Source organism: Vanellus vanellus (assembly GCF_965231255.1).
Source record: "Vanellus vanellus genome assembly, chromosome: 3".
Lineage (NCBI taxonomy): Eukaryota > Metazoa > Chordata > Aves > Charadriiformes > Charadriidae > Vanellus > Vanellus vanellus.
In genome coordinates, this window is record NC_138907.1 from 25215569 (window position 1) to 25241828 (window position 26260).

At 45.5% G+C, this 26260-nt stretch overlaps 1 protein-coding gene across 1 annotated transcript in view; it reads left to right on the plus strand.

Annotated features, from left to right (window-relative positions):
• The window catches only part of USH2A (usherin), a gene marked incomplete at its 3' end in the record, with an annotated part of 409152 nt that overhangs the window by 382745 nt on the left and 147 nt on the right, over nucleotides 1-26260 (plus strand). The window contains exons 64-71 of the mRNA XM_082480510.1: nucleotides 10265-10474; nucleotides 12303-12541; nucleotides 13145-13362; nucleotides 15247-15423; nucleotides 16388-16471; nucleotides 18208-18452; nucleotides 20031-20102; nucleotides 20612-20845. Of these exons, the coding sequence (XP_082336636.1) occupies nucleotides 10265-10474; nucleotides 12303-12541; nucleotides 13145-13362; nucleotides 15247-15423; nucleotides 16388-16471; nucleotides 18208-18452; nucleotides 20031-20102; nucleotides 20612-20845 (1479 nt within the window). The remainder of the gene's footprint in view (nucleotides 1-10264; nucleotides 10475-12302; nucleotides 12542-13144; nucleotides 13363-15246; nucleotides 15424-16387; nucleotides 16472-18207; nucleotides 18453-20030; nucleotides 20103-20611; nucleotides 20846-26260) is intronic.

Below are 26260 nucleotides of genomic sequence, written 5' to 3' on the forward strand. Positions count from 1 at the left end.
CAACCAGAAGGCATCTAGCCTAACTCCCGGCTTGAAGCAGGTCCAGATAGAGTAGGCTGCTCAGGGCTGTGTCAAATTGAGTTTTGGATAAAGTTCTCCATCCTTACATGTCCAAGGATGGAGATTGCACAGCCTGTGCGGGCACTCTGTTCCAATTTCTGACTACATATTTCTTACTTTTCTTTGCATGTAATTCCCTTGTTTCAACTTGTGTCCCTTGCCTCTCGCTCCATTACTGTCAGAGTCCTGGGGCCTGGAGGGAGGAGTGCAGTGGCTTTCTTCATAAATCAGTTCTAGCAGCTCTAGTTTGGGTAAGAAAAGGACTCTGAAGGGACAATTATAAAACTATTGAAAAGAGAGCCTGGGATGCTAAAAAAGTGTAGTCACTGCCGTATTCACAAAGCCTTTCTTCTCTGCTTGACAATCACAAACCTTTTTTTCCTTTAGATATTTCTGGATTGCAGCATGTCTGTAAGGTAACAGCCAGTGTGAAAAGTGTGTCTGTTAGCTTTGTGCTGGAGGAAATGATGAACACCTGTAAGCTGACTGCTTCTTACTGCTGATTGCAGGTCCATGTTACTTCATTTCCTTCGGTTACTTAACGACGTCTTCTTGAACCTAGTAGTAGAGGAGATGCTACAATAAAACTTTCCAAAGCAAAAATTATAATTACTCAAAGCCTGAAAATTTATTGCACTTTAAATATACAGGGTATATTTTCCAGTTGTCACTTCTTTTGTGATGAGAGCTGCTAAACCTTTCCCAGAAACAGTGTGATTTAGGGTGAACTGTTTGTGTTTTAAGTCCTACTATGAATGAATATTAAGGTTTCAATTTCTTTCCCCCGATTTCCTTTAATGCCTGTGCGGGGCCCGTCTGTTGGTCACAACAGTGTAAAGTTTGCTCTCCATTAACTGTAATTTCCTTATCGCAGAACTATTGTTAGACCAGATCTTCTTGCTACTTTGGACAGGATCTGTGAAGAACGTGAATTCAATTGCAGATGGGGCTGCGTAGATCGCAAGCTTTGCAGCAGATCCCAGCCCTACTTATTAGTTAGTAATCTTTCTTAGATAAAGAAAAACTTCCCGAGTTGGAAGTTGTAGACATTGACTGTGGGATATTGTCAGTTGCACCAACTTTCAATTATCTCAGTCAGAAGCTGTTTCGGGGGAAATTGATACCACAGAGACTTTCTTGAGCCAAAGTTTTTAATGTCCTATCAGTGACAGATAACAAAGAAAGCCTCTTGACCAGATTCCTGTGGTTTACTGTGCTGTATTCAAGACTTAGCTTTTTATCTCAGTTCTACTCCATAACTGGGCTTAGCTGTTGACTAGGACCCTAAATCATGTTTGGGTTTTTTTCACTGGGGGCCATTTATTTCACCATGAGAGGTTTTTGCATGCACGTATTTGTCTTCTGCTTATGTCACTTGCAGCGGTCCTCTGGGATCTATTCTGAGCCCCTCCATTGTTGACAATTTATATCTTGCCTGTGAGACAAGTTATTCGTGAGTCTAGGGCTTGGCTTTTGCTATTATGCTGATGAAACCCAGATTTATATTTCACTTAAACTGGATATTGATTCTGCTGTCTCTGCATTTGAGGCTTGTTTGCTGGACATAAAACTTTAAATGCAACTGAATTTCCTCCAGCAGAATGCAGATAAAATCAAAGTCCTGCGATGGGACTGTCTCCAACATTTTTGGAGGTATTGAGATTTAGTTCAATGAACCCTGACAGCTTCTTGGGATCTGAAGTCAGGATTTTGGAGTTTGGTGTTGGTGAGGTTTTTTTGCTGGAAACTTCAGCTGAATATTTAGGGCTTGTAAGACTACATGCAAAAGTTGCACTGTCAGAAATGATGAAGTGACTTTAGAAGCCCACGCTGGTCAAACAGACTTTGCCCCCTGAATGCCTAGGTCACTATTGTTCAAGGAAGCACTTTTATTCTTTAAGGGCCAGATCTGCATAAGCATATCAGCACCTGCTAGGTTTCAATGGGTTTTTAAGAGGCAGTAAGGTGCCTACTGTCCCATACTTGGAAATAATTGCTTAGCTCTTTGAAATTTCCGCTATTATTCATACTTTTAGATTTTTGCATTTTCTAGAGCATCGGGCCTTTTTGGTATTTGTTGGAATGCTGCCCGAGATCCTCGGCTGTATTAAACAGATGCAATTGCATGATCTCCCGAAAAAAACCCAACTGACTTAAATGAACTTTATAACTCGTGAGGCCTAATGAGTTTGCAAGTGTAATCTTTTGATTCCTGGAATACTTCTGAAACAGAGTGTGTAGGCCCTTCTCAGGAACTATTGAGGATGGTGTGCGATGTTACCATATAGCAACCTATGGAGTCAGACCTAGTGTTCTCAGCTAAGGGAAGGCCCTTCTGAGAAGAGACTTGTGGCATTTAGTGCTATTCTGCAAAGCAGAGCTGTCAGACTATGGCGTGATTTGCATGCAAGTGTAATGTCACTCCTCCACAACTGTGCTTAATTGTGTACTTCAGGCTGCTTCTTTAGATTAATAGCCTAATGTCTTCCTGGTTTAGAACACATCCTTATTTCCATTTGGCAGGCATGGAACATGTAAAAGACAGAAAAGTAGAATTGTACCTTTTCAGAATGTTTTATGTCTCCCTGCAGAGGTTTATTCTCCAGGAGGACTATCCAGTGCACCAAGACACTGTCTGCAGCACTGAAGCTGTCTACCTTCAACCGCTGAGGGAGGACAGCATCCCTCTGGCTTGTGAAGCGTGCTCTCACACTCCAGTTACTGCAGCCAAGTGAAGGGTAGAGGAAATACCCTGAGATATACCACAGGAAACGTGTTTTGGGTCCTCCATCCTGGACTCTCAAAGAGAAAACAAATCATATTCTGACTTTGGAGAGATAAAGGGAAAAAAATAGGTGCAAAGTCATGAAGATTAAGGAAGGGCCAACTACATGGAGTGCAGAATATATCAGCCCTCTTGGTCACTTTCAGAGATGACAAGAATGACACTTGGTTTACCAGCCTGTCTGTCAAATTGTTGGCTGAGCTCCAGTTTGTGCTGCTTAGTTACTGACAAACAGCTCGGTGACTTCTGCAGCTTAAAATGGGGTGAAACGGGTTTTCTGACTGGCCAGTGATGGATAGTCACCCATTTGTAATATCCCTCATATCTGGCTCCTTTTCATCGTTTTAGTTCACCATTTCTTCCCGTCTCCCTGACAGAAAGATGTACTAAAAAGTAGTGACATAAAATAAAATTTAGTTCTTTCTTGCACTCCCTGCTTGTTACCCCCTCTTCATTTTGTCTGGAAGAATGTTTTTTCTTACAAGGTTCATTGTGCTCCCTGCTTCCAAGTACAGAGGGTTTCTCACACTACACCTGCATTAGGCGTGACCTCAGCTTGTGAAGAGTAAAGCAGACATAACTGCATTGTTTCACTGAGGTAATGGCGATAACTACTCTAAATAGCCTTTTGCAGAACAAGACGCTTCCTTTCCCCTGGTAGAGGGTACACAGTAGGGAGAAGGGCCATTTGAAACCACGTGATTTCTTTCATTAAGCCCCACTTCAGGCACTATGTGTCTGTAGTCAACACCATCCTAAATTACAGTGCGTAAACAGCGCATTGATGCAACAAACCTTGATTTTTGTTCATTAAACGAAATACAGATATGAGACTGGATTTGTTGGCTTCCAAAATTACCAGTGAGACTGTTACAGCACCACTCTTGCAACACACTTCTCGGTAAATTGTGATTCTGACGTATTCAAAACCATGGCAAGCTATCCTTTAAAAAGACATTAGCGTGAGTACCAGGGGAAAATATACTCCAGGGCTGTAGATGACTTGATATGATTTCCTTGATTGTATCTTTTTATTTATGAGGCATAATTTATGACTGCTGAAAAGCAAACTAAAATGAGTGATGACTAACTACAGCCAAAGTAATAAATCAGAAGCGGAGAAAGAAGTGGTGATTTTGATCGAATCTATTGAATTAGCTGTTGCCCTTAGCCATTACAGGTATTGGAAAGACCTTTTAATATCTGCTTATCGCTCTCATGGGAACTTGGTAACTATCTCATTATATACCCATAGGAAACAAATTATTTCATTTTCTACCTTTTAGAGTTAAACCTGTTTACATCTCTCATTAATTACTAGCGTTACACTATGTTATATGAAATGAGGTTCCTTTAGAATTGGGTAATTTTGTTTAAGTCACAAAGTGTTTGCCTGTTGTCTTTCCCTTTCCCTTCCCCAGAACGGGTTTAGTACTTTTATTATTAGTGGAGATGAAGAGCAATGTTAAGAGGCTCACATTATCACGGTGCTAGAAGCCTGGACCTAAAATCTATCCCATTATAGGCTTACGGCCTCCCTAAGGGTGCTAACTGAATGTTGAAGAGGGAGAAGTATGGACCTGAGGATGGGCAGAAAGCACACATTTGTTTACTACCTTTTTGTGCCCCTGGTGGGCAGGATACTTGCTTTCCCTTGCCTTTGCTCTGTCCCCCGTAGACTGCAACCACTTTTGAAGCTTTCGACTTTGCTAATACCTGCCTGACACTGCAGCGCCCAGATGTGAATATATTATCCTAATGCTGAATGCTAGATTTCGGTAGACAAGCTGTGTGCTCTGAGCTCTGCTGACATCGCATAAGTAACTCCAAATTACCCAGGCTGCACGCCGGTCAGTTCTCATGAGAAGAAAGACTTGTGAAGGGTGCCGATGGTGAGAGGGAGCTGCACTAGTTTTCTCAAATTTTAACCATCCAAGATTATGGTCTCTTCAATTTTCTTGCAGACTGCTGTTCACACACAACTGAAAATCGGGCGCAGTGTTTCTGAACTTACTGATGTCATATCTTATACACCCCTAAAATTTCTTGCTATCTTGGAAAAGAATTACACTGTGAAAACTATGCATTTATGTAAGTGTAGGGTTAGAAATTGAACAAATCTGAGTCAAGAAATCCAAAACAAAGTCTCAAAGTAGTGCTGTGTCTTTGTGACCTCCGTGAAACAACTCTAGAAAGAGAAGCGTGGTACAAAATCTTCTCTGCTATGACTTGTCTCTCCTGGCATACGCCGAGTAGTGCCAGCATTGAATCCTTTTCGGAAAAACCAGCAGCCACAGGTGTGTGCAGTCCGTGGCTGCCCTAAGGGCAGAGACCCAAGCCGTACCTGACTCTTACATGCAGGAGGAAAGAAATATGTGCGTATGTGAAAGGGGTGGCTTGGTCTGACCTTGGGGTTCCCCAGCGCTACCTAACTGCCCTACAGCCCTAAGCAGTGCTCAAAGCCAAAGGTAGGTAGTGATTTACTAATGAGACTTTTTTTTTTAAGGCAAAAGGCTGTTTTCTGAGTACCTGCAGGAGCTCAGTGCAAAGTACCGCCACTTACAGAGCTGAGATCTTGTCCCTCACAGAGGCAACTGTGAGGAACTATAGATTAACTGCAGTGTGAAGCGCTGTGAGGCACAATGCCCGTAGGACGCGGTGGGAGCCAGGAGTCACTGCTGGTTGGCAGTCAGCTGTTTGGCTTGCTGTGCAAAGCAGAGGATCCCAGCTCTCCCTGACCTGGGAAGTCAGCAGGAGCTCGGGACTGCTGCCTTCAGACAGGCAAGCTACCTCCACGCAGTCCACCCTTCTGCCTGCTGCTGCCTTGCCACCCTTCAGCAGAAGCAAAGATCTCTCCGGTAAGGGAGAGCTTCTCACTCTCCGTAGGCTGTCAGCTGCCCGGGGCTCCCCTTTGCAGGAGCAGACAGGATTCCCACTTGGGGTCTTCCCGGTTGGTCCCTGTGTTTGCAGCCGTAATACCTCTCACACTGTTTGAGCCAGGTCTGAGCTGCGAGTGTTGTGAGCTGACAGGCGTGAGTGCACCCACAACCTCCTCTGCCAAACCACTGCTCGGTCAGCCATGGTTGCACTTTGTCAGGTAATCAGAGTCATGTCATCAAGGGATTGCTTTTCTGTTTTGGGGAACTTTTGGTCATGCAGTACATTTTCTGCCTTAATCCTGGACTATCTTTGTCCTTTGAGGGGGATTAATTTGAGTGCTTTATTTTGGCAGCTTCTTCACCTTCCCTTTTTCATCATGGTGAGGCCATAGTGCTCACCTGGTTTATCATTCCTTTTCTTCTTCTAGTCCCTTTCTTGCGCTGCAGCGTTGCAGGAGCTGTGGAAGCATTTATCCACCTGTTTCCCTGAGTTCCCATTAGTACATCCTGTATGGAGTAAATACCTTCACATATGATCTCAATTTGATGAAAGAAAACCTTCTTTTTTAGTTTAAAACATAGCTTCCTCAGTAAGGACCTGCGGTTTCGAGTGTTGCAGAAGCTGAACCTCTGTGGTGTAGGGATGGAGTAAGTCATTTAGTGGGCTTCTTCCACCGTCAGCATCTATAATACCATGAGTTTTTTGCACCTACGCCTGAGGGCCATTGTGATTTTTGTTGCCCGTGATGGGAGGAGTCGTTACTCAGCTTTACTGAGCTTGAACAGGCTGGGCTCACCATGCTCAGGCTGTGGCCATCTTCTCAGCACTTCCCTTCCTGCTCCTCGTCGGTTTTGCCCCTTCTTGCTGTGCCGATGATCCTTGAGGTTGTCCTGTGATCATTTTGAGTGAGGGCCAATCACTGGTTTCTTCCAGGAGCAGAGATCTGTGAAGGCTCATTTATGACAGAAAAAAAAAACCAACAAGCTGAGTTACCTGTAACTGGAATTCTTCAGTCCTCCGAATATACGGTCTCCGGAGAGGTTTCCCCCCCTCTCTCTCTCTGGCTCCACTTCAAAGTGCAGTCTGGGCCAGGGGCCAGCAGGTTGATAAAGCATTTTAAATGACAACCTGCGTAGCTGCTTTCAGAGCCCTCTCCTGGCTCTTTTGTGACAGTGCAGCCATTAAGAGCAGCGCATCTTTTGGCAGGGTGCTGAGCCACGCACCATGATGTCAGACTTAATGCTTTTGCAGGCTGTATATTCAGAAAGTCAAGTCGTTGGCTTTCTGCTGTCTGCGTTTTGCTATTCAATACATCCTTGAGATCTGATCGCTTCTCGTTTGCCCCACATTCCTGTCTGCTCTTTTATAATCTTCTTATGTGATAAGCAGCAGGTAATACTGGTGCCTATTAAGCTCTTTACATTTCTATGTGAATGCAGTTAAATATTTTTGGTGCTGGTTATATCACAACTTTTGTGAGCCCAAAAAGCTTTTTACAAAAGTCCAAACCATGACATTTCAGTTTAACCAGGCTACCCAGGCAACAGCTTTCATCCGTGGCTGTTTTGTGGTGACTTTTTGTGAAGCCGTGACCAAACCTCTGATTTTAACAGGCACTCCTCGCTGTGCCTTCTGTTGCCATGCTGTCCCATTTCTTCATGCAAAGAAGTGGCTAAATATCAGCATTTCCATCTGCAGTCAGTTCTGAGCACTTACTGCTCCGAGTCGCCAAACGCTGACCAGGATTTACTTGGACCGTGATTCTCAAAGGGAAATATTTGTATACCCATCCATCCTTTTACAGATGGTTGAGCAGAAGCAAAGGGAGTTAAGGGAATCCAGCTTAGGTCAGTGTAAATCCAGAATTTAGGTCCTTAGAAGTCCTGTTCAGCTGTCACAACTGTCTCAGAATCTGGCATTAGAGAATTTCACAGACACCTAGAGGTTTTCTGCTGGAAACATGTCTTGGCAGGGCTGAGTAGCTGTCATCGGTCTAGAAGGCACGCTCAGAGCATGCCTGTCCGTCAGGCCCACACACATGTGCCTGTGACCTTGGCCTTTTTTCAAGAGGAACAAGCATGTGGTGCCCGGGGGATGGACCGCAACCTCAGCTTCCCCCCACCTCCCTGGGGAAGGGCTGGTAACTGTGGCTGCTCACCCTTGCTTGTGCTCTACCCGGTCAACCTTGATTTCATTGTGTTCATGCACAACGAAACAGCCCCAGGGGGACCACTAGGAGCACCCCGAGTACAAAGATGGGTCATCCGCTTGGGCATTCCCACTCTGGAGGGGGGCAGGCTTGGCTCCCTCCACTGGAGCATGTGATTGAACCTAAATTACCTGTCTCCTGGAGGAGTCCTTTAACCACTTAGCTGCAGTGTGAAAGGGATGAGCATCCCCTTTTCCCTTGTCCTAAGACAGTGTTTTGAAAGAAAGAGCCCTTGTTTGTCTGAAATAAGACTTGTTCTATGAAAGACGAGGCGTAAGCACCCGTGATAGGAGAGGGATCGATGGAGGAAGATGTCTCCCTCCAGCTCTCAGTGAGGCGTGTGCATCCCGGGTGAGTTGCATCCCTCTTTCCTCAGAATTTCCTAGGGGGTGCCAGTCTGAGACTGAATTCCTGTCCTACACAGGAAGCCTCTGTTCCTACTCATCACCTTCAGTTTTGCTGTGAGCAGCTTGCTCAGCAGGTCAGGGCCGACACTGTTACGCTCCGTGCTCATTAAGGCCACAGCCTGGATATAACTGGAGCGTTTGAACTCAGGTCAGCACTGAGTCGATGCCAGTGGCACACTCAGAGCTGCTCTTTCCATATGTGGCTTATTCTCTCCACAAAGAAATACGCCCCTTGAAATGAACAACTGTAGGCAAATCTTTGTAGCAGCTGGGACTGAACTGAGATAGAGGGTTTGACCTACTGCAGTAAAGCGAATAGAGTTTGACTTTATGAAAAGTTCACAACAGAGATATATTACTGATTTCACCGAAAATGAAAGTGCTTTGGCTGAGCTTTTAATCATAGGGCATCATCTGTACTTATGCAGTGTTTCACTGGATGGTGCTATACATTACTGATGAAATCAGGCAGGAACTTGGGGGTTGTAATTGGCAGAACCACGGTCTTCAAAGCCACTGTAGTGGGTTTTGGCCTTTTTCCTTCCCCAGGCCCCTTGTGAAGTGTCCTGGCGTCTTGGAACTTAATATGGCAGGCTGGAAGTGTCCGGGGTCAGTTTTGAAGATCTCTTCTTCAAAAGAAGACCGTGCCTATTTTTTCTAAGGCACGGTCCCACCATCCACTTCCCAAAGACCTCTGCCCATAAGACCGTGTTTTACTGTAGCTAGAACCGCTCAACATGAAAGCTTACTAAGGAATACTTATACTAAAAAATCGCTCAGACAGTCCTTTTGTATTGCCATTTAGATCTATCATTCTGATTGATCACTATGTGGTTGGCTAATATTGAGCCTAATTTAACCCTATACGCTCACGCATCCATCTATTCTGTCTATTGTACCTGACATTCTACAAATTACTTACTCATGCAAATGATGACCTAAGGCAACCTTTTATGATATTCGTGTTTAATTATACAAATGGTTTTTGATAAATAAGATTATACATCCTTCCATATGTTTATTCACTCCTTGATGAAAGCAAAATTTAATTTTCATGCAGATTTGTTGGAGAGTGTGTTTAATAAGTGCTGAGTTTTATGTAGTCTGCAGATCACTCTGGTTTTGGGAAGCTGACAAAATCAGTAGGCATAGTTCATAGAGACATGTGGTTTTTAATCAGGCCTAATTCAAGCTGCTAAATTTTGAATCTTGGAACTGAAGCCATTGCCTTTGTGCTCATGCAATAACGCAAATGTTGTTGTGAAAATAAATGAGAGATGCTGATTTAACTACACTTTTCAATGGGCTTTGTTTATATTATGGGTTACTGAAAATGTTGCCAAATGATTGATACATTAATATTTTCAAGATAGGGACGTGCCTGTAAAACTTTCTGGTTTTAAAGATTAACTAGAGTTTGACTTGTGCGATTCAGTCAAGGTGAACATAACTTGTGTCACACAGTGCCAGGCTGAATTCACTTGTATACATGAAGGAAATGTGTAGAATGGAGAAATTGGCAGGACTGGATATCAGTATTGTTGTTCGGATGTCTTTGAAAACATTGCCACTGTTGGTCACGGCTTCTGAAGGAGTCCTCTTTGCATGGTATAACACAGAGAGTGGTGGGAATTCAGAGTTTGGGGATCAGGTATGAAGGCAGCACTCGAACACACACTGCCCGAGGCATGAAATCTGCTTCTTTTCCCTAAATGTAGCAGTGGGAAATATTCTAGTCTTCTGTTAGAAAGTCACTGGGTCAACACAGGTGCTGGGTGGCAGTCAAGGGACATTTTGCACAGGTGTCATTGCGCTGCGTTTTTCTCAGTGTCAGTACAGCTGCAGTAGCATTCCTGGCCAACCCTGGATGTTGTGTAGGCTTGAGTCCTTCGCTAACAGTTTCTTTGTTTTTGTGTGCCGAAGGTGTGGTCGGTAAACTCGGCGGGCCGGACACCGAGCAACTGGTCCCGCTGCCGGACAGGCCCTGCCCCTCCTGAGGGCCTGGGAGCTCCCCTCTTCGACACGGTGGCATCCACAGTGGCTGTGGTGAACATCAGCCCCCCTCTTAAGCCAAACGGGGTGGTCAGTATCTACAGGCTGTTTTCTAATGATACCAGAGGGACTGATGTGGTGGTGAGTATTGTCAACGCTGTTTCTGTACTTCCAGTTGAGCTCGTATTTTCTAGCTTTAACAATTTTTTTCTTACAAGCTGCTACTGCTGGTTGCAGACTGTCTTCCTGGCCTGCGCTCCCGTTGTTAACTGCTCTGCAATGCTCTCTTCTGGCTAAAGCACCACCAGCGCTTTCACTCATCTAAACATGCTTTTCAAGGAACTAACCTCATCATTAAACACTGCTGATGTGGTGATGTGCTGTGACAATGTGATGGGAATCAGAAGTATTGTGCAGGGGCAGCTAACTGTCCAAATGAAACACTTCCAGACAGCTCCTGCCAGTCCAAATGGTGCAGGTGGGAACTGCAGCCATTAGGAAATTATTGTGTGCTTTGGATAGCCTATGGATTTGAGGTTCAGAAGAAAGTGCTGTACATGAGCTTCCCTTAAAAATCTTGCTTGTTGGTAAGAAGTATTTCCTGGTGAAGCACTGAAGAATAGTGCAAGCAGCCAAGAAACTTCTCCTGTTTGGTGTCTCAGCCTAGACACCATTATGTGTCCAGAAATGACCGGTCTCAGCTTAGGAAACCTGCAGGGCTTCATTAGAGTTATAAAATAGGGGGATGTGGGGAAAGATTAGGGCTGTGCAAGGTGCCTGGAACAGTTACCACCAAATATGTGCAAAAAACTTGAATACTTGTCTTTAACACTATCTGTTTCTTTTTTACAAGTAGGTAAATATTTGTATGGGATCTTTTCCCTTATTCCATCTTGCTCGGCTTGGAAGTGCTAGGGACACCTTCCCAGGTCATCAATCCTTTCCACGAGTTTAAGCTGCCTACTGATTGAACATTACACGTTTATTCCTTCCAGTGCAATTGGCTGTGTCCACATCTGATTCAGCCAGTTCATCTCATTGGTGCCTACATGGCCCTCCATTTCCATCCCCTCACAGCTGCCATGCTGCTGGCTCGGCTCTGGCTCTGGCATCAAGAAGTATCAAGTGCTTTTCTTTGCTTGCTTGACTCTTTCTGTCCTATTTTTTGCTGCACTCTGCTAAATCACATGCTGCCAAGTGGGAGCAGATGTTGCCTCTCGTTGGTGTTTTCTACATAATTTTATTTCTTTGGCTTAAGAAGCTATACTCGCAAATGACTACAGCAACGAGGTGAAGTGGCAGTTCCAGCGAGCAGTTTCAGAACGAGGGCACCATTTCCTTTGCCAGAACTGCCAGGTCTCCCTTGCTGAGCATAGGAGAGTTTCCTAACAGGCTTACCCAGCCCCATGGCCAATAAATGCAGAGCAGCATCGTGTTGGCCCTCGACATAGAGGTACCTACCAGAGAGCACATTCTCCTGCCTGTGAGTAAACTGACCCACCAGACGCATTCGTATCACTCTGCCCAATGCTGTCTCCTGTATCCATGTGGAGGAAGCTTGTGAGATATGCATGAGTATTTGCTAGCACTCTTATCACGGAGCTGTTTTCCACATTAGTTTCTTTTTGTTTCAGTACCACTTATCTCAGAGTTTCTCCTTAAAGGTTTTCTGTTTCTCTGTTCCTGAGAATGACATTTGCAAGTTGACATACAGTGGTCACAGCTCAGCTCAAGATGTCCGTGAGGCCACTGATGGCATGGTCTTTTCCTCTGAACCGTGCCCTTTAACTTTGTAATGGGAGAAAAATGAGCGCAGAGTCCCCAGTACACAACAGCTGCATTAATGTCAGACTTAAAGGACATGCAGAACCTTGTGACTGTCTTCTTCTGGAGTTAATTCACCTCCATAACTCTTATTTACTACTTGTGGTGCTTGAAGCTGTGACAAGTTCCCTCTTAATTTTTATAGCTGTCAGAAGGGACTGCCACCCAGCAGACAATACATGGGCTAAAACCTTTCACCACATACTCCATTGGTGTGGAGGCCTGCACCTGTTTCAACTGTTGCAGCAAAGGACCCTTGGCCCAAATCACCACACAGCCGGCTCCACCTTCAGAGCAGCCTCCCCCACAGATCCGCACTGTGACCTCCAGGAACGCCTCTTTCCAGTGGAGCGCCCCTCAGTCACCCAACGGCATTGTCACCAGGTAGGAACTGCCACCCAGCCAAACCTGCCCACCTCAGCTAGGGGTGGTGGCAGAACAATTGTCCTGGACGTGAGTTGGAATTGCAGGGCTGAGAGCACTAGACAGTTGTGACAGCCATGCTCCTCCTTCCCAGTGTTGGTGGTGATATCCCATGTGGCCTAAATGCCATCTGGGAGGTATTTACACACAACAATTGCTTTTATCCTGAGCAGGATGATGGGGGAGGGAGGTGAAGGTGGAGAGGATGAGTTATTGTGAGTGGAGGTAATCGCCTGACAGCTGTGGTTGCACAGCCAAAAAGTTGCAAGATCAACTCGCAGCAGAGATGCAGCTGCATCTTGTAGTTCCTAAGGCAAATCCCATTTTGCAGGAGTGAGCAGAAAGGTAACAGGCATCAACAGTTTCATCGTGAGTGTGACTGACTTACAACCGCAATTGCTCGTAGGCATCTTATGGCTGGGGCCAAAGTCTCCAAAAGAAAAATTGGGATCAGGCCTGTTTTCTTCTCCGGTAGCCAAGCATACAGCAATTAGGATGAAATGTGTGATTGGCTGTTATGGTATTGAGGCTCTTGATTAATCAAAATCTCAACTTTCTTTTCAGCTATGAGCTCCACGTGTATATGGCTTGTCCTCTGAACCTACAGCCGGCAGTGAAGGCCTGCAGTCCTGGCCCAACTGAGGTGAAGTATACAGGAAAAGGACAGAGTGCCAATGTGTCCAACCTGGAGCCTTACACAACTTACAACCTGCGAGTCGTGTCTTACAACTCTGTTGGCAGCAGCGCCTCAGAATGGATTGGTTTCACTACGGAAAAGGAGCGTGAGTATGAGAAATGGTTCACCGATCAGCATTGCCTGCTTCTGATACGCAGGGCTGCATAGCACCAAATGACTTCTCTACCTCTGTGAAAGATGATGACCCCAGAAACCTACTCTCTCTTGTCCCTGGTCACTGTGCCTCTGCTGCTCATTCATTGAAATTCTGCTCTGGGGCTTTCCTGATCATTCCTTCAAAAATATTTCTTTGCTCATCATCTGATATCACATCCTCTATCTTGGGAGCCTGGAAACCTTTTATTTTACTGAAAATGGGCAGCAAAGCTTCAGAACGTAAAATGTTCAAGTATTACGAGAAGGGTGATGTGTAGTAATAGATACACTGCCATAAATAATCCCTGGGAAAAGTGGAGATCTTGAAAGAGACCTGAAAGATTCTTTTCAGGAACAATCTTCCTCTCCTAATTCATGCCACACTTCTGCCAGGGCTCATGAGAGTTTTCCTTGGATGTCATCTGAATGACTGGATCCTTGTTGACACTGAAGTAAGAATTCGTTGCTATCTATCTAACCACCACAGGCAGTACTTTAAAGCCATGTGGTGGTCTGCACGGAAATTAAACATGCAGGACCTGTGCCCACACACAGAATAGATTTTGCCATCAAAACTGAATTTCTAGTAGTCTAGCATCAGCTTTTATTAAAAAGATCTATAGTGCTGTACCCAGAGTCATTCTGTAACAGATGAGATGGGCATTTCACCTCAGCCTGCCAGGTCAGGGGAAAGAGAATGTTCACTTTCTATCATATAGTCTCACGTCAGAATTTCAGAATCGGCTTTCTAAAAATCCTTTTTGCATTACTTGGTAGTTCTGCCTGGCAAATATTAACAATGTATCTGCTACATCCTTAGCTGAAAATTTCAGATGGAACAGACCCAGATTGTCTTTAATATCACCACTTCAAAAAAAAAAAAAACCTGTCCTTATCTCTAAAGCTGTGTTTTATTAAATTGCAAACTAAAAAGCTGGAACAGGATAATGAACTTTTAAATGGTGAAAATTCATAAGGAACTGATGAGACACATGGAATGAAAGGGTTTGAAAGCCATTTTTAAACGCCTGCCCATTGGCTCTGCAGCCCTCTTCTTTCAGCCTTACTTTTCTCGCCTTGCTGACCTCTTCACACCAGGTCTTCTGACTCCCTCTGAGTGTCTCCTTCCTCTTGCCTGGAAGGCTTGCTTTAGTGACAGTGGGCAATTAGCAGCAAAGTGCAGCTGGACAAGCAGCTTTCTTATGAACAAACCAGCATGTACTGGGCACACGGCTTAGTGGCAAAGCCACAAGAAAGGACCACCTCAAACTTAAACGAAGTCTTTTGTCAGCAAGCTGTTGAGCTCAACTGATGAACTCTTCCTCCCTGAAGTGAGTTCTGGTTTCTTTTCTCTCTGCCTGCCATCTGCCCTTGCTTTTCTGAAACCCCATGTTTTCATGTATGTGCATGTGTTAAAAGATGATCTTGGGCAATTTCTCGGGGCTCGTGAAAGAGTCCTCTCCTTAAGCAGTTTGGTTCCCACAGCCCAGCGTGCTGCAGCTGAACTTGCGCAACCTCCTGTGCCTCCCTGTCCCCCATCTTAAACTGGAATTTAATTTATACAGTTTTAGTGTCTGTACCACAGACAAAGGAAGGGAGCTCTAGGTCTTTATTTTAAAAATATGAAATACTTCTGCTTTCTCAGTGTAGAGGCTGGCGTGCTACAGCAGCTTTCTCTTTTCTCCTTTCATCTTCCCTACTCATACACGTGTATATCGGAGAGAGAGGGAGTGCATGCGACAGAGAGCTTGTATCATGCAGAGTCTCTTTCTCCGTGCTGTATAACTCTGTCATGCCTGTTGGCTAGAAACAAGCTTTCTTCCTTCTTTTGCAGCACCTCGGTACATGGCTCCATTCTCCATTGTCAGCAATTTATCTACCATCCACATAGACTGGAGTCGCACTTTCGTACTGAATGGCCGCCTGAAGGAGTACGCGTTAACTGAGAGTGGGCAACGCATCTACAGCGGCTTTGACACTGAGCTGTATTTACCAAGGACATCTGACAAAAGTCAGTTTCAATTTCCTATAGCTTTCTCTCTGTGAAAGACTGTTGGGCTAAATTAACATTATTGTGTGCTAAATTTAAGACAAACTTTCCGTAGCCATCCCAAGCTAAGAGCACTGGAGTGTACTACGGACACACTGAAGAGCATCTAAGCAGATGCTTGAAACAAAACCCCTCGGAGCTAAGCTTCCTCTTGAATGTTGTACCTGACTGGGTGAGACTGCTCTGGCTCGTTGTGGGGATTGAACTTTCCCAAATCCTGGAGCTGCGTTGCTATTGCACCCTTCAGGGCTACACTCTGGGAAACGCATGGAAATTTTCAGCTTCAGAAAAGACTGGAGCCTGAATTTTCATTTGAAGCAAATTCAGGCAGTAGCTCTTGGAATCAGCCATGTCTTTAAATGCAGGTGCTCTTTCAGAAATGTGCAATCTTTAAAATACAAGGAAATTCTGTCGGGGGGGGGGGGGGGGGGAGAAAAAAGGTTTTCTCTTTTTAAGGCATTGGGGGTTTTGTATGTCAAAGGATTTATAATTTATTTTTTACCTTCCTGATTACTACCATGATGCTAATACAATTTTCTTTACCTCAAACATTCATAACATGTTTCTATCAGGCACGATTGGAGTATGGGGGATTTAGGGCAAAATGTTGAATAAATTGAAAGTTGCCGGTTACATTGGAAGAGGGAGGATCGGGTGGTGAAAGAGGAACATAATTTGTAGCAACATCATAGTGGTGCCTACCTCTGATCTGCCATGGTCTGTAGTTTAGAAGCTCAATACCTATGTATAAGGGATTATGAGGCTCTGATCTGAGGCTCAGGTGGGTTATGAAGGGTTACGTGCTCTGCCTGCCTTGGCTTTTCTCAGACCTGGCCGTCTCTGCTGGTGGATCATGGTGAAGAGGCAGCACCTACAGAATTTTGATTTCTCCTGCTGACAATATTTTCTAACCTTTTTTGCTCAGCCTTTTTGTTTCAAGTGACCTGCATCACCGATGAAGGGACAGCCATGACGCCGGTCATCAAGTACAGCGCTGGAGATGGAGTTGGTAAATATCATAGAATCATAGAATGGTTTAGGTTGAAAAGGACCTTGAAGATCATTGAGTTCCACCCCCCTGCCATAGGCAGAGAAAATATGTGAAGAGATTACCTAGCACATTTTTTTTTACATGTTTGTGGCAGAAATTTGATATGTCGTGCATGCTAGACCGGATGGCATCTCATTGCAGGATCAGGGGACTCCTTAGCATCTTTAGGTTATGAGGTATGTAGGTAATGTGCCTTTTTTGCCATGGATGGCTTTCTGTTTCTTTATGGCATGACCAGCTTCAGATCCTTTCTCCAGATGTGTAATAGTTTTTCTTTTATTTTTACATTAATATTTTGCTCCAAAATGTAGTGCTTTTTCTTCCTGAGTAGAATCTGCTCTCTTCCAAATTTTACTTCCAAATTAAGATTTCCTTGAATTCTAATTCTGTCCCACCATGTTCCTCTTCAGTTTGACAGTGAAAATACATATCCTCTCTCCTCCATGTATCCCACCCACCACTCCTTTCATGTGGCCAACCAGCCGGTCTCTGCAGTTTCACCTGGGACGTGTTCCCTTAGCCAGTTTATGAGAATGTCATACGAGATGCTCTCAGGACCCAGTTCATACCACCTGCTCTTTCCCTTCTCTCCATGAGGCCTTTGCCTGTTTTGTGGAAGCAAAGGAGTTTGGTGTGATGAAATCCCAGTCAGTAGTAGACGCCTACCAGTAAAAAGTTTCAGTATTTTATCACCTCCTTAGTTTTCTGGGAAGTAAAGCTAAGCCCAAACCGTTTCTAACTGACATACAGGTTTTAATTAATTTATTTATTGAGTTGCATCTTGTTCAGCTTTTTAAAATGGATGAGCCTGGTCTTTGCAATTGCTCTTTACACTCCGTTTCCCTTCTATCCCTTTTCACATTGTCGCTCCCTCCTCCTGCAGAATTTCAGGCCAGGCTGCCGTAAAGGCATTACAAAATGTTCCCAGTTGCTCTACATCCATCACCTTCCACACTCGGCTCCTTTGTTCTTTTGTTTGCCGCTTGTACCCAGAGTCTACTGCAAACTCAGTTGGCACCGCAGGCAACTCGCGGAGGAGGCTTGCAAGCGAAGGTGATGGAAATGCCTTAGCCAAGAGGCTGGATACACATGTAGGACTGCAAATAACCAGGAAATCCTGTCACTGAGATTTCTTACGCTTGTTTTGTGTATGAGCAAAGCCAACCAAGTGGCTGTTTTTTTTCTAACAGGTGGGGGAAGGAGGAATAAAATGTTTCATGTTGTTTGCTTTTGTATTAATTTATCACTCATTTCAGTTAAGTCTTCCTCCCTCTCTCTTTTTAACTGCGCAGGCCTGCCAACACCCAGTGCTGGAAAGAATGTCCTCTGTCTGTACCGCTCTGAAATTACCGTAGTCATTTCCACTCTTCAAGGTTACTTGGAGAACCCTTTTTTTCTCGCATTCCACCTCCACCGCCTCCTTTCTCAAGAGCTGCTGATGCAGTGGTGATTTCCAGCCTAAGCAGCAATGCCAGAACTTTAAGCAGGGTCTCTTGAGGGTAGTAAGCTTTTTATTATAGCCCGCTAGCATATTGAACCATTATGCCACCTTGAACATAAGTGCAAATAAGCACATGACGACAAAATTACTTAAATTTCTGCCTAATTTATTAGCGAGGTAAGGGATGGCATATTGTTAAATGCTTTCTGAAATAACGTTCCCTTTCTCCCCTAATCCCTCTTGATTTTTATAGGTCTGATCTTGACAACACCTGGAGAGAAGGACAAAGCAGAGTCCAAACGTGCAAAATTCTACAACGAGCTGTGGTTTGCAGTGTTGATGGTAGTTCTAGGTTTGATCCTCTTGGCTATTCTTCTCTCCTTAATTCTTCAAAGGAAAGTCCATAAGCAACCCTATGCACGAGACAGACCTCCTTTAGTTCCGCTCCAGAAAAGAACATCGCCCATGAGTGTGTACTCGTCAGGTGAAACCCATCCGGTACGTTCGGTAAAATGCAATGTTCTGTATCTATCGTGTTATACTTTTATCTGCCACACACACAGAGTTTTTCTTCCTCCTTCCACCACTTTGTTGCCCTCTTGCTTACCAAATGAAGGCTGTCCCGTGTAGGAAAAGGGCTGTCTGGTGGGCACAGAGAGCCAGGCTACAGGTGTGTAGTGAAAAAAAGAGCCCTCTGGCACCTGGTCTGCAGGCCCTGAAATGCTTCTGAGGCCTAAGACAAACTCTGGATCCGAAGTCACAGAAAATGCAGAGCCACTGATGTCACCTGATGTTAGCTGACATCTGCAATAGAGCTGAAAGGCACACTGTGAGAAGGCAAATGATAAAATGCGTTCCCAAGTATCTGTGGTGGATGGCTAACCAGGACCAATCTGATAGTCTTTGTCAGGTATCCATGAAACGTGCCTGCAAAAAGCAGAACTTAGGGAGAAGTGCTGTGTCTTTCTCGTATCCACTCACCACCCAGCTGGACTGCTCTAAGGACGAGCTGCATACCAGAAAGGTTTGGGGCAGAGTGAGTGTGACCAAGGAACACAAAGTATGTGTGTGCATCTGTGCCCACAGAGCCACAGTGGGACCACCAGAGAGGTAGGAGGGAGGACTGCTGGGGAGTGGTAAAGAGAAAGGCTCTGTATCATTTTTATTATGACAAGTTATAATTCTGTAAAAAAATTGATAAAGAACATGTTCCACCATGTAGCAGAGCAGTAGTGCTATCCTACCCTTTCAGGAAAAGCAAGACAAAAGGAATATGGGAATTGTTACGAGACAGAATGGGAGCAGCAGTGCCTTCCATTTCCGTGCTTCTTCCCAGGCACAGGCCGTGAGATGATTCTTCTTGTCACTTCTCAGCTTCTTTTTCCTGCGAGTGCCATCAAGCAGGATAGTGACTCCTGCATCCTTCACGCATTCTGTTCCTTCTTGTCTCAGTGCCAAGAAGCTGCATCTGTGCCTCAACGAAGCAGCTCTTGGAAACAATGGAATTTCCAGTGTGCCCCTTCTCCTGGCAAAGGCTAAGAGCACAAGAATCTTCTTTTTTTTTGGTCTCATGGTTTTGTTTCCTTTTTCTCTACAGTCTGTCATGTTGTGTTGTTCCTCTTGACTTTAAAAATGTCTTTGCTGTTGGCGTGCCTGCACAGCTCCTTTCCATGTCCCTGCCCCTTCTTTTCTTCTTTTTTTTTTTTTTTTTTCCCCTTTTTAGTTTTCCGGAAGCTGATGGACTTAATAGAAAGGAAGATTCTACAGTGCATCAGTTGAAGGACTTAATCCGTGAAGTTAGGATAGAGCTACTGTGAAGTGGCAAAATCGCTTGTGTTTTACAGTTGTTAGTGAGGTCATGTGGCAAGCAACGCTGGCTGCCCAACACGGTACTTGATGACCAGTTAAAAGTTAAATAGCGCTTCATTTTTGCCCGTTCCCCTACTCCCCCACATCCTGCTACATCGCTCCCCTTCATAGAGCTGCAGCTAATTCGCACCCTCCGTAAGGAACAGGCTGTGCCTGCACTGCACCTTGCCCTGCCCTAATGCTTTTCCTCCTTCTCTTTACTCTCAGTTTGAGACCATTGCTGACACATCTGATTCATCAAGCAGTGTCACTCTCAAACGTTACACAATGCACTTTGAGGTAGAGTGGTTAGCTTGCAGAGTTGCAAGATGTGTGATGTGCCAGATGACCCCAAGAGCATGCATGAAGGCATCTCACATTGCATGTTTCTCCTGGTGGGTGAATGTCTTTTCCCTGGTCATGATAACCAGAAAAGGAAGTCTGCTAACATCCCCTTGCTGTGCGAGGCTGGGCTATCATTCTGGTACTCAAAAATCTTTGGACCTCTGCCTGTTGGCTACTTTAAAAAAAAAAAAAATAGGGGAGGAAAAGAAAAAAAAACCACAACAGGGAAAGCTCTGTTGTACAAGGTTGTTATTCTTTTGTTTTTTCCCCTTTTAATGATATGATTGTTCTACAATGGGGAAAGGTCCTTTTTTTTTTTTTCCTTCTGTTTGTTTATAACTGTGCATGATTTTTGAAGCATGGGTTTCTCTGTTCTCTTCCACTCCTGCTTTGGTTTTGTTCAGATAAAGCGTTTGAGACCATGCCCTTTATTTTTGATTTGTTAGTTTGTGTCTTCCTCATAGGGGCTGGCAGATACGAAAATTCCAGGAGTTGGTTCTCCCACCGGCAACCGTGGTGTCTATATCCCATCTGGGGCAAGGAGACCAAGTCAGAGCCAGCTAAGTCGCACATATTCCCAAGCCTCTCTTCATCGTAGTGTCAGCCAGCTGCTCGACCTCTATGACAAAAAGTCTCTTGTTGAAGAACCACCTTGGGATGCCATTATTCGCAATCATCGCACCACTGGTCGTGGCTTGGTAAGGACTCCTGTTCCTCTGTGATGTTCTTGCGTGTCAGCTGCTAGTGATTTGTCTGTTCTGTTAGAATCATGAAAAGGTCTAAATATCAAAAGCTGCTGGAGATACAGCCAAAAGACCTATAGAAGGACATGGCCAGAGATTAGATCCTCAAAATCCTTCCTGCCTACTGCTCTCTTCTGGAGCTGCAGGTGATCACACGCTGCTCTTATTGGATGTGAGGCATCCGCATGCATCTGTCTGTATTTTCCATTGAACCAATAACTCCATGGTCTACCAGGGATATGCACCTTGAAAAATTTCCTTCTATTTGGTCAACTCATAGGCTTTTCTCTCTGTGCATTTCAGCAAATGTACATGTACGAGGAGGGGTGTCTTAACATTCTTCACACATTCAGTGTCAGAAGCAGGAGCTTATGTTCTAGCGACTCCTGTTTTGTGACCTTGGACTCAAATGCTGATGGGACCTGCTCTCTGTACTCTGCTCAGTCACGATGCAGAGATCATGCGAATGTTCAGATCTTCTGGTATTTATGACTAATGACTTCAAGCTCTGCCCACGTGGGACTAGAGGGAGGTTGGGAGGGCAGGTAGAACATCTGTCTGTTAATATGGGAGAGGACAGGATTGGCCAGTGTCACCAACATGGACCTGAACACACATATATAAGAAGTTATGATTCTAAAGTCAAGGACAGTGGCAACTTCCCTTCCTCTTTTTCACCAGGAAATAGGCTTTTTAACCTCCGTGCTCCTGGCTTCCACCCTTCCCTGAGCAAACATGTGGGAAAGGGTTTGGGGGCCAGCGAGACATGTTTGCTACCAGAAAAAGCTGGCTAATAAGGTACCTAAAAAGGGGACAGATGGGGATGAAGGGCATGTGAGGTAGTAATGAAGTTAGATGGAGCATGTGGTTGTCATTGAGTGGATCCTGTACAAAATGCAAAGGGAAGTGGAGAAGGATGGTCTGGCACATAAATCCAGGCAGCTTCTGTGGGCTTTCACCTTCAGTACACCAAACAGCTAGAAGGGTAGAACGTACAGGCATGCCACAGTACAGGGGTGTTGCTGCCATTGCTGCCATACCTGCTTAGACCATAACAGCAGGACCAAAGAAGATAAGGCTTAAGTAAGAGCACAGTGATACTTAGCTATAGTACAGGTTGACCTTCCAGTCTGCATCGATCTGTGGGTAAGAATCAAGGGGCAGGCTAATATGAGAGACGCTGTTGTGGGTGTCTGTTACAGGCCACCTGATCAGGATGGGGAAGTTGATGAGGCCTTTTACAGACAGGTGAGAATCGCCTCACAATCGCAGGCCTTGGTTCTCATGGGGGACTTCAAGCACCCTGATATCTCCAGGGAAGGCTACACAGCTGGGCATGTACAGTCCAGGAGGTTCCTCCAGTGTATTGACAGTAACTTTTCGACTCAGGTGGTGGAGGAGCCAAGAAGGAGAGGTGTTCTACTGGACCTAGAACTGACAAAGAGGAACTGGTGGAACACATTAAGGTTGGAGGCAGCCTTGGCTATAGTGATCATAAGAAGATAAAGTTCAGGATTAAGAAGTGTAGTATGCATAAAACAATAAGTAGGATTGCAACCTTGGACTTCAGGAGGGGCAGCTTTGATCTCTTCAAGAAACTGCTTGGAGAAATCCCATGGGTTAGAGCTCTAGAGAGTAGGGGGGCTCAAGAGAGATGGTTGATATTTAAGTATGACTTTCTCCAAGCTCAGGATCAGTGCATCCCTAAGAGCAAGAAATCAGGCAAGGGAAGCAAGACACCTGCATGGTTGAGCAGGGAGCTTCTGAAAAAGTCCAAGTGGAAGAAGGAAGTACATGGAAGAGGAGACTGACCACTTGGGAAGAGCACAAGAATGCCATCAGAGTATGCAGGGATGAAACGAGGAAAGCCAAGGCCACCTTGGAATTAACTCTGGCAAGTGATGTCAAGGCCAATAGGAAGGGTTTCTTCACGTACATACAAGGCAAAGGGAAAACTAGGGGAAATGTGGGCCCACTGTTGAACGACAGGTGCCGTGGTGACAGATGACACAGAGAAGGTGGAGTTGCTGAACGCCTTCTTTACTTCAGTCTTTACTTCAGTCTTTACTGCTCAGGCCAGCCCTCAGGAGTCCCAGACTTTGCAGGTAACAGAGAAAGTCTGGAGAAAGGAAGACCTTCCCTTGGTTGAAGAGGAACAAGTTAGAGATCAATTAAGTAAACTGGATACCCACAAGTCCATGGGTCCTGAGGGGATGCACCTGCGAGTGCTGAGGGAGCTGACGGAAGTCATTGCTGGGCCACTCTCCATCATATTTGAAATGTCCTGGAGAACAGGTGAGGTGCCTGAGGAATGGGGGAAAGCCAATGTCAATCCAGTCTTCAAAAAGGGCAAGAAGGGTGACCTGGGAAACTACAGGCCAGCCAGCCTCACCTCCATCATCTGGAAAGATGATGGAACAGCTCATTCTAGGCATCATCTCAAAGCATCTGAAGGAAAAGAGGGTTATCAGAAGTAGTCAACATGGATTCACCAAGGGGAAGTCACGTCTGACTAATCTGATTGATAGTCTTCTGTGATGGCATGACTAGATGGATAGATGAGGGGAGGGCAGTGGATGGTGTCTATCTTGACTTCAGCAAGTCTTTTGACACCGTCTCCCACATCATCCTCATAGGTAAGCTCAGGAAGTGTGGGTTAGATGAATGGACAGTGGGGTGGCTTGAGACCTGGCTGACAGATAGAGCTCAGAGGATTGTGGTTAGTGGCACAAAGTCTAGTTGGAAGTCTGTGACAAGTAGTGTTCCCCTGGGGTCAGTACTGAGTCCAGTCCTTTCAATATATTCATCAATGACCTGGATGAAGGGATAGAGTGTACAAAACTGGGAGGAGTGGCTGACATGCTGGTAGGCTGCGCCACCATACAGCGTGACCTGGACGTGCTGGAGAGTTGGGCAGAGAGAAACCTTATGAAATTCAACAAGGGCAAGTGTAGGGTACTGCACCTGGGGAAGAATAACCCCATGGACCAGTACAGGGTAGGGGGGCTGACCTGCTGGAAAGCATCTCTGTGGAAAGGGAGCTGGGAGTGGAAAACAGGATGACCATGAGCCAGCAATGTGCCCTTGTGGCCAAGAAGGCCAATAGCATCCTGGGGTGCATCAAGAACAGTGTGGCCAGCAGGTCAAGGGAGGTCATCCTCCCCCTCTACTCTGCCCTGGTGAGGCCACATCTGGAGTACTGTGTCCAGTTCTGGGCTCCCCGGTTCAAGAAGGACAAGGAACTGCTGGAGAGAGTACAGCCAAGGGCTACAAAGATGATTAGAAGAATGGAGTATCTTTCTTATGAGGAAGGGCTGAGGGTCAGTGGGGTCAAGTGCACCCTCAGCCCATTTGCTGATGATACCAAGCTGTTTGGCAAGATAGACATGCTGGAGGGGAGGGATGCCATCCAGAGGGACCTGGACAGGCTGGAGAGGTGGGCCCAAGCCAACCTCATGCAGTTCAACAAGGCCAAGTGCAAGGTCTTACATCTGGGTCAGGACAATCCCAAGCACAAATACAGGCTCAATGGGGAATGGCTGAAGAGCAGCCCTGAGGAGAAGGACCTGGGGGTGCTGATTGACGAGAAGCTCAACATGAGCCAGCAGTGTGCGATCACAGCCCCGAAGGCCAACCGTATCCTGGGCTGCATCAGAAGAAGTGCGGCCAGCAGGTCAAAGGAGGTGATTCTGCCCCTCTACTCCACTCTCGTGAGACCCCACCTGAAATACTGCATCCAGCTCTGGAGTCCCCAACATAAGAAGGACATGGATCTGCTGGAGCGTGTCCAGAGGAGAGCCACGAGGATGATCCGAGGGCTGGAGAACCTCTCCTACGAGGAGAGGCTGAGAGAGTTGGGGCTGTTCAGCCTTGAGAAGAAAAAGCTCCAGGGAGATCTTATGGCGGCCTTCCAGTACCTAAAGGGGACCTACAGGAGAGCTGGGGAAGGACTTTTTACAAGGGCATGTAGCGATAGGACGAGGGGGAATGGCTTTAAACTGGTTCAGATTAAACATTAGGAAGAAGTTTTTCACTTTGAGGGTGGTAAGGCACTGGCACAGGTTGCCCAGAGAGGTTGTTGAGGCCCCATCCCTGGAGTTGTTCAAGGCCAGGCTGGATGTGGCCTTGGGCAACCTGGTCTAGTGGGAGGTGTCCCTGCCTATGGCAGGGGGATTGGAACTCGATGATCTTCAAGGTCCTTTCCAACCTAAACCAATTTATGATTCTATGACTTGGGTCTTCTTAGTCTGGAGAAAAGACGACTGAGGGGGGATCTTATCAGTGCTTATAAATACTTCAAGGGAGGGTGCCAGGGGGTAGGAACAGTCTTTAAGTGATGCCCAGTGATAGAACAAGAGGTAATGGGCACAAAATTGAACATAGGAAGTTCCATCAAAACATGAGGGACTTCTTTGAGGGTGGCAGAGCACTGGAACAGGCTGCCCAGCAAAGCGGTAAAGTCTCCCCCTCTGGAGACATTCAAAACCTGCCTGGACACCATTCTGTGCAACCTGGATAGGTGTATCTGCTCGGGCAGGGGGGTTGGAGTAGATGATCTCCAGAGGTCCCTTCCAACCCTGACCATTCTATGATTCATGGACTTCCTGAGTCCGGGCTATTGTGACACAGCCTTCAGTCATTTTCTCAGAGCTATCACAGCCCCATGACTTAATTCCTTGGGGACTAATAGCCCACCCAGAGTGTACCTCTATATGACCTCCTTAACCAAAAAAAAAGCTTCCTGATGGTAAAAGAGGAAGCTCTTGCTCCTACCTGCTTATCTTGTGCTGTGTACACCACAGCTTGGTTTAGCTTGAAAACCCCCATACACACGCTCGATGTTGGCAAGTTAGAACTGGCTTACAGAATATAGTCCAATCAGTTTCAGAAGTGGTAGTGGGTAGGAGCAGGAGAACAAAAATTTCCTCTCACTTTTTATGGCAAACCACCCTGACAGCATAAGCTCAGCTGCTGTATATAGAAAGCTGGGCTCTTCTGTCCACCCTCTGTATATTGCTTTACATTTCCCTGAACCTGCCTGCCTCTGCTGCCACATTGCTCAGCTACTCTCGCAAACAAACCTCCTGCAGTGCTTTTCACTCAGATTTTCCCTTTATTACACCGCATAGCGCTGTCAGCAAGTTTTGTTTACACCCCTTTGTCCATCTTGCAAATGAGTTATTTCTTACTATGAAAATCTAGTTGGTTTGGAATCAGGTGCTTGAATGCTTTAGGTTCTTAGCTCATGCTGGGAAGGAACAGGAAAACAAGCAGAGAGGTAGAAATGCACCTACTTATCTGACTATTTCCAGAATCTTCTTTTTAGTGAGTGTAGAGAAAAACAATCCTGAAGGAGCAGGATCTCCTTTC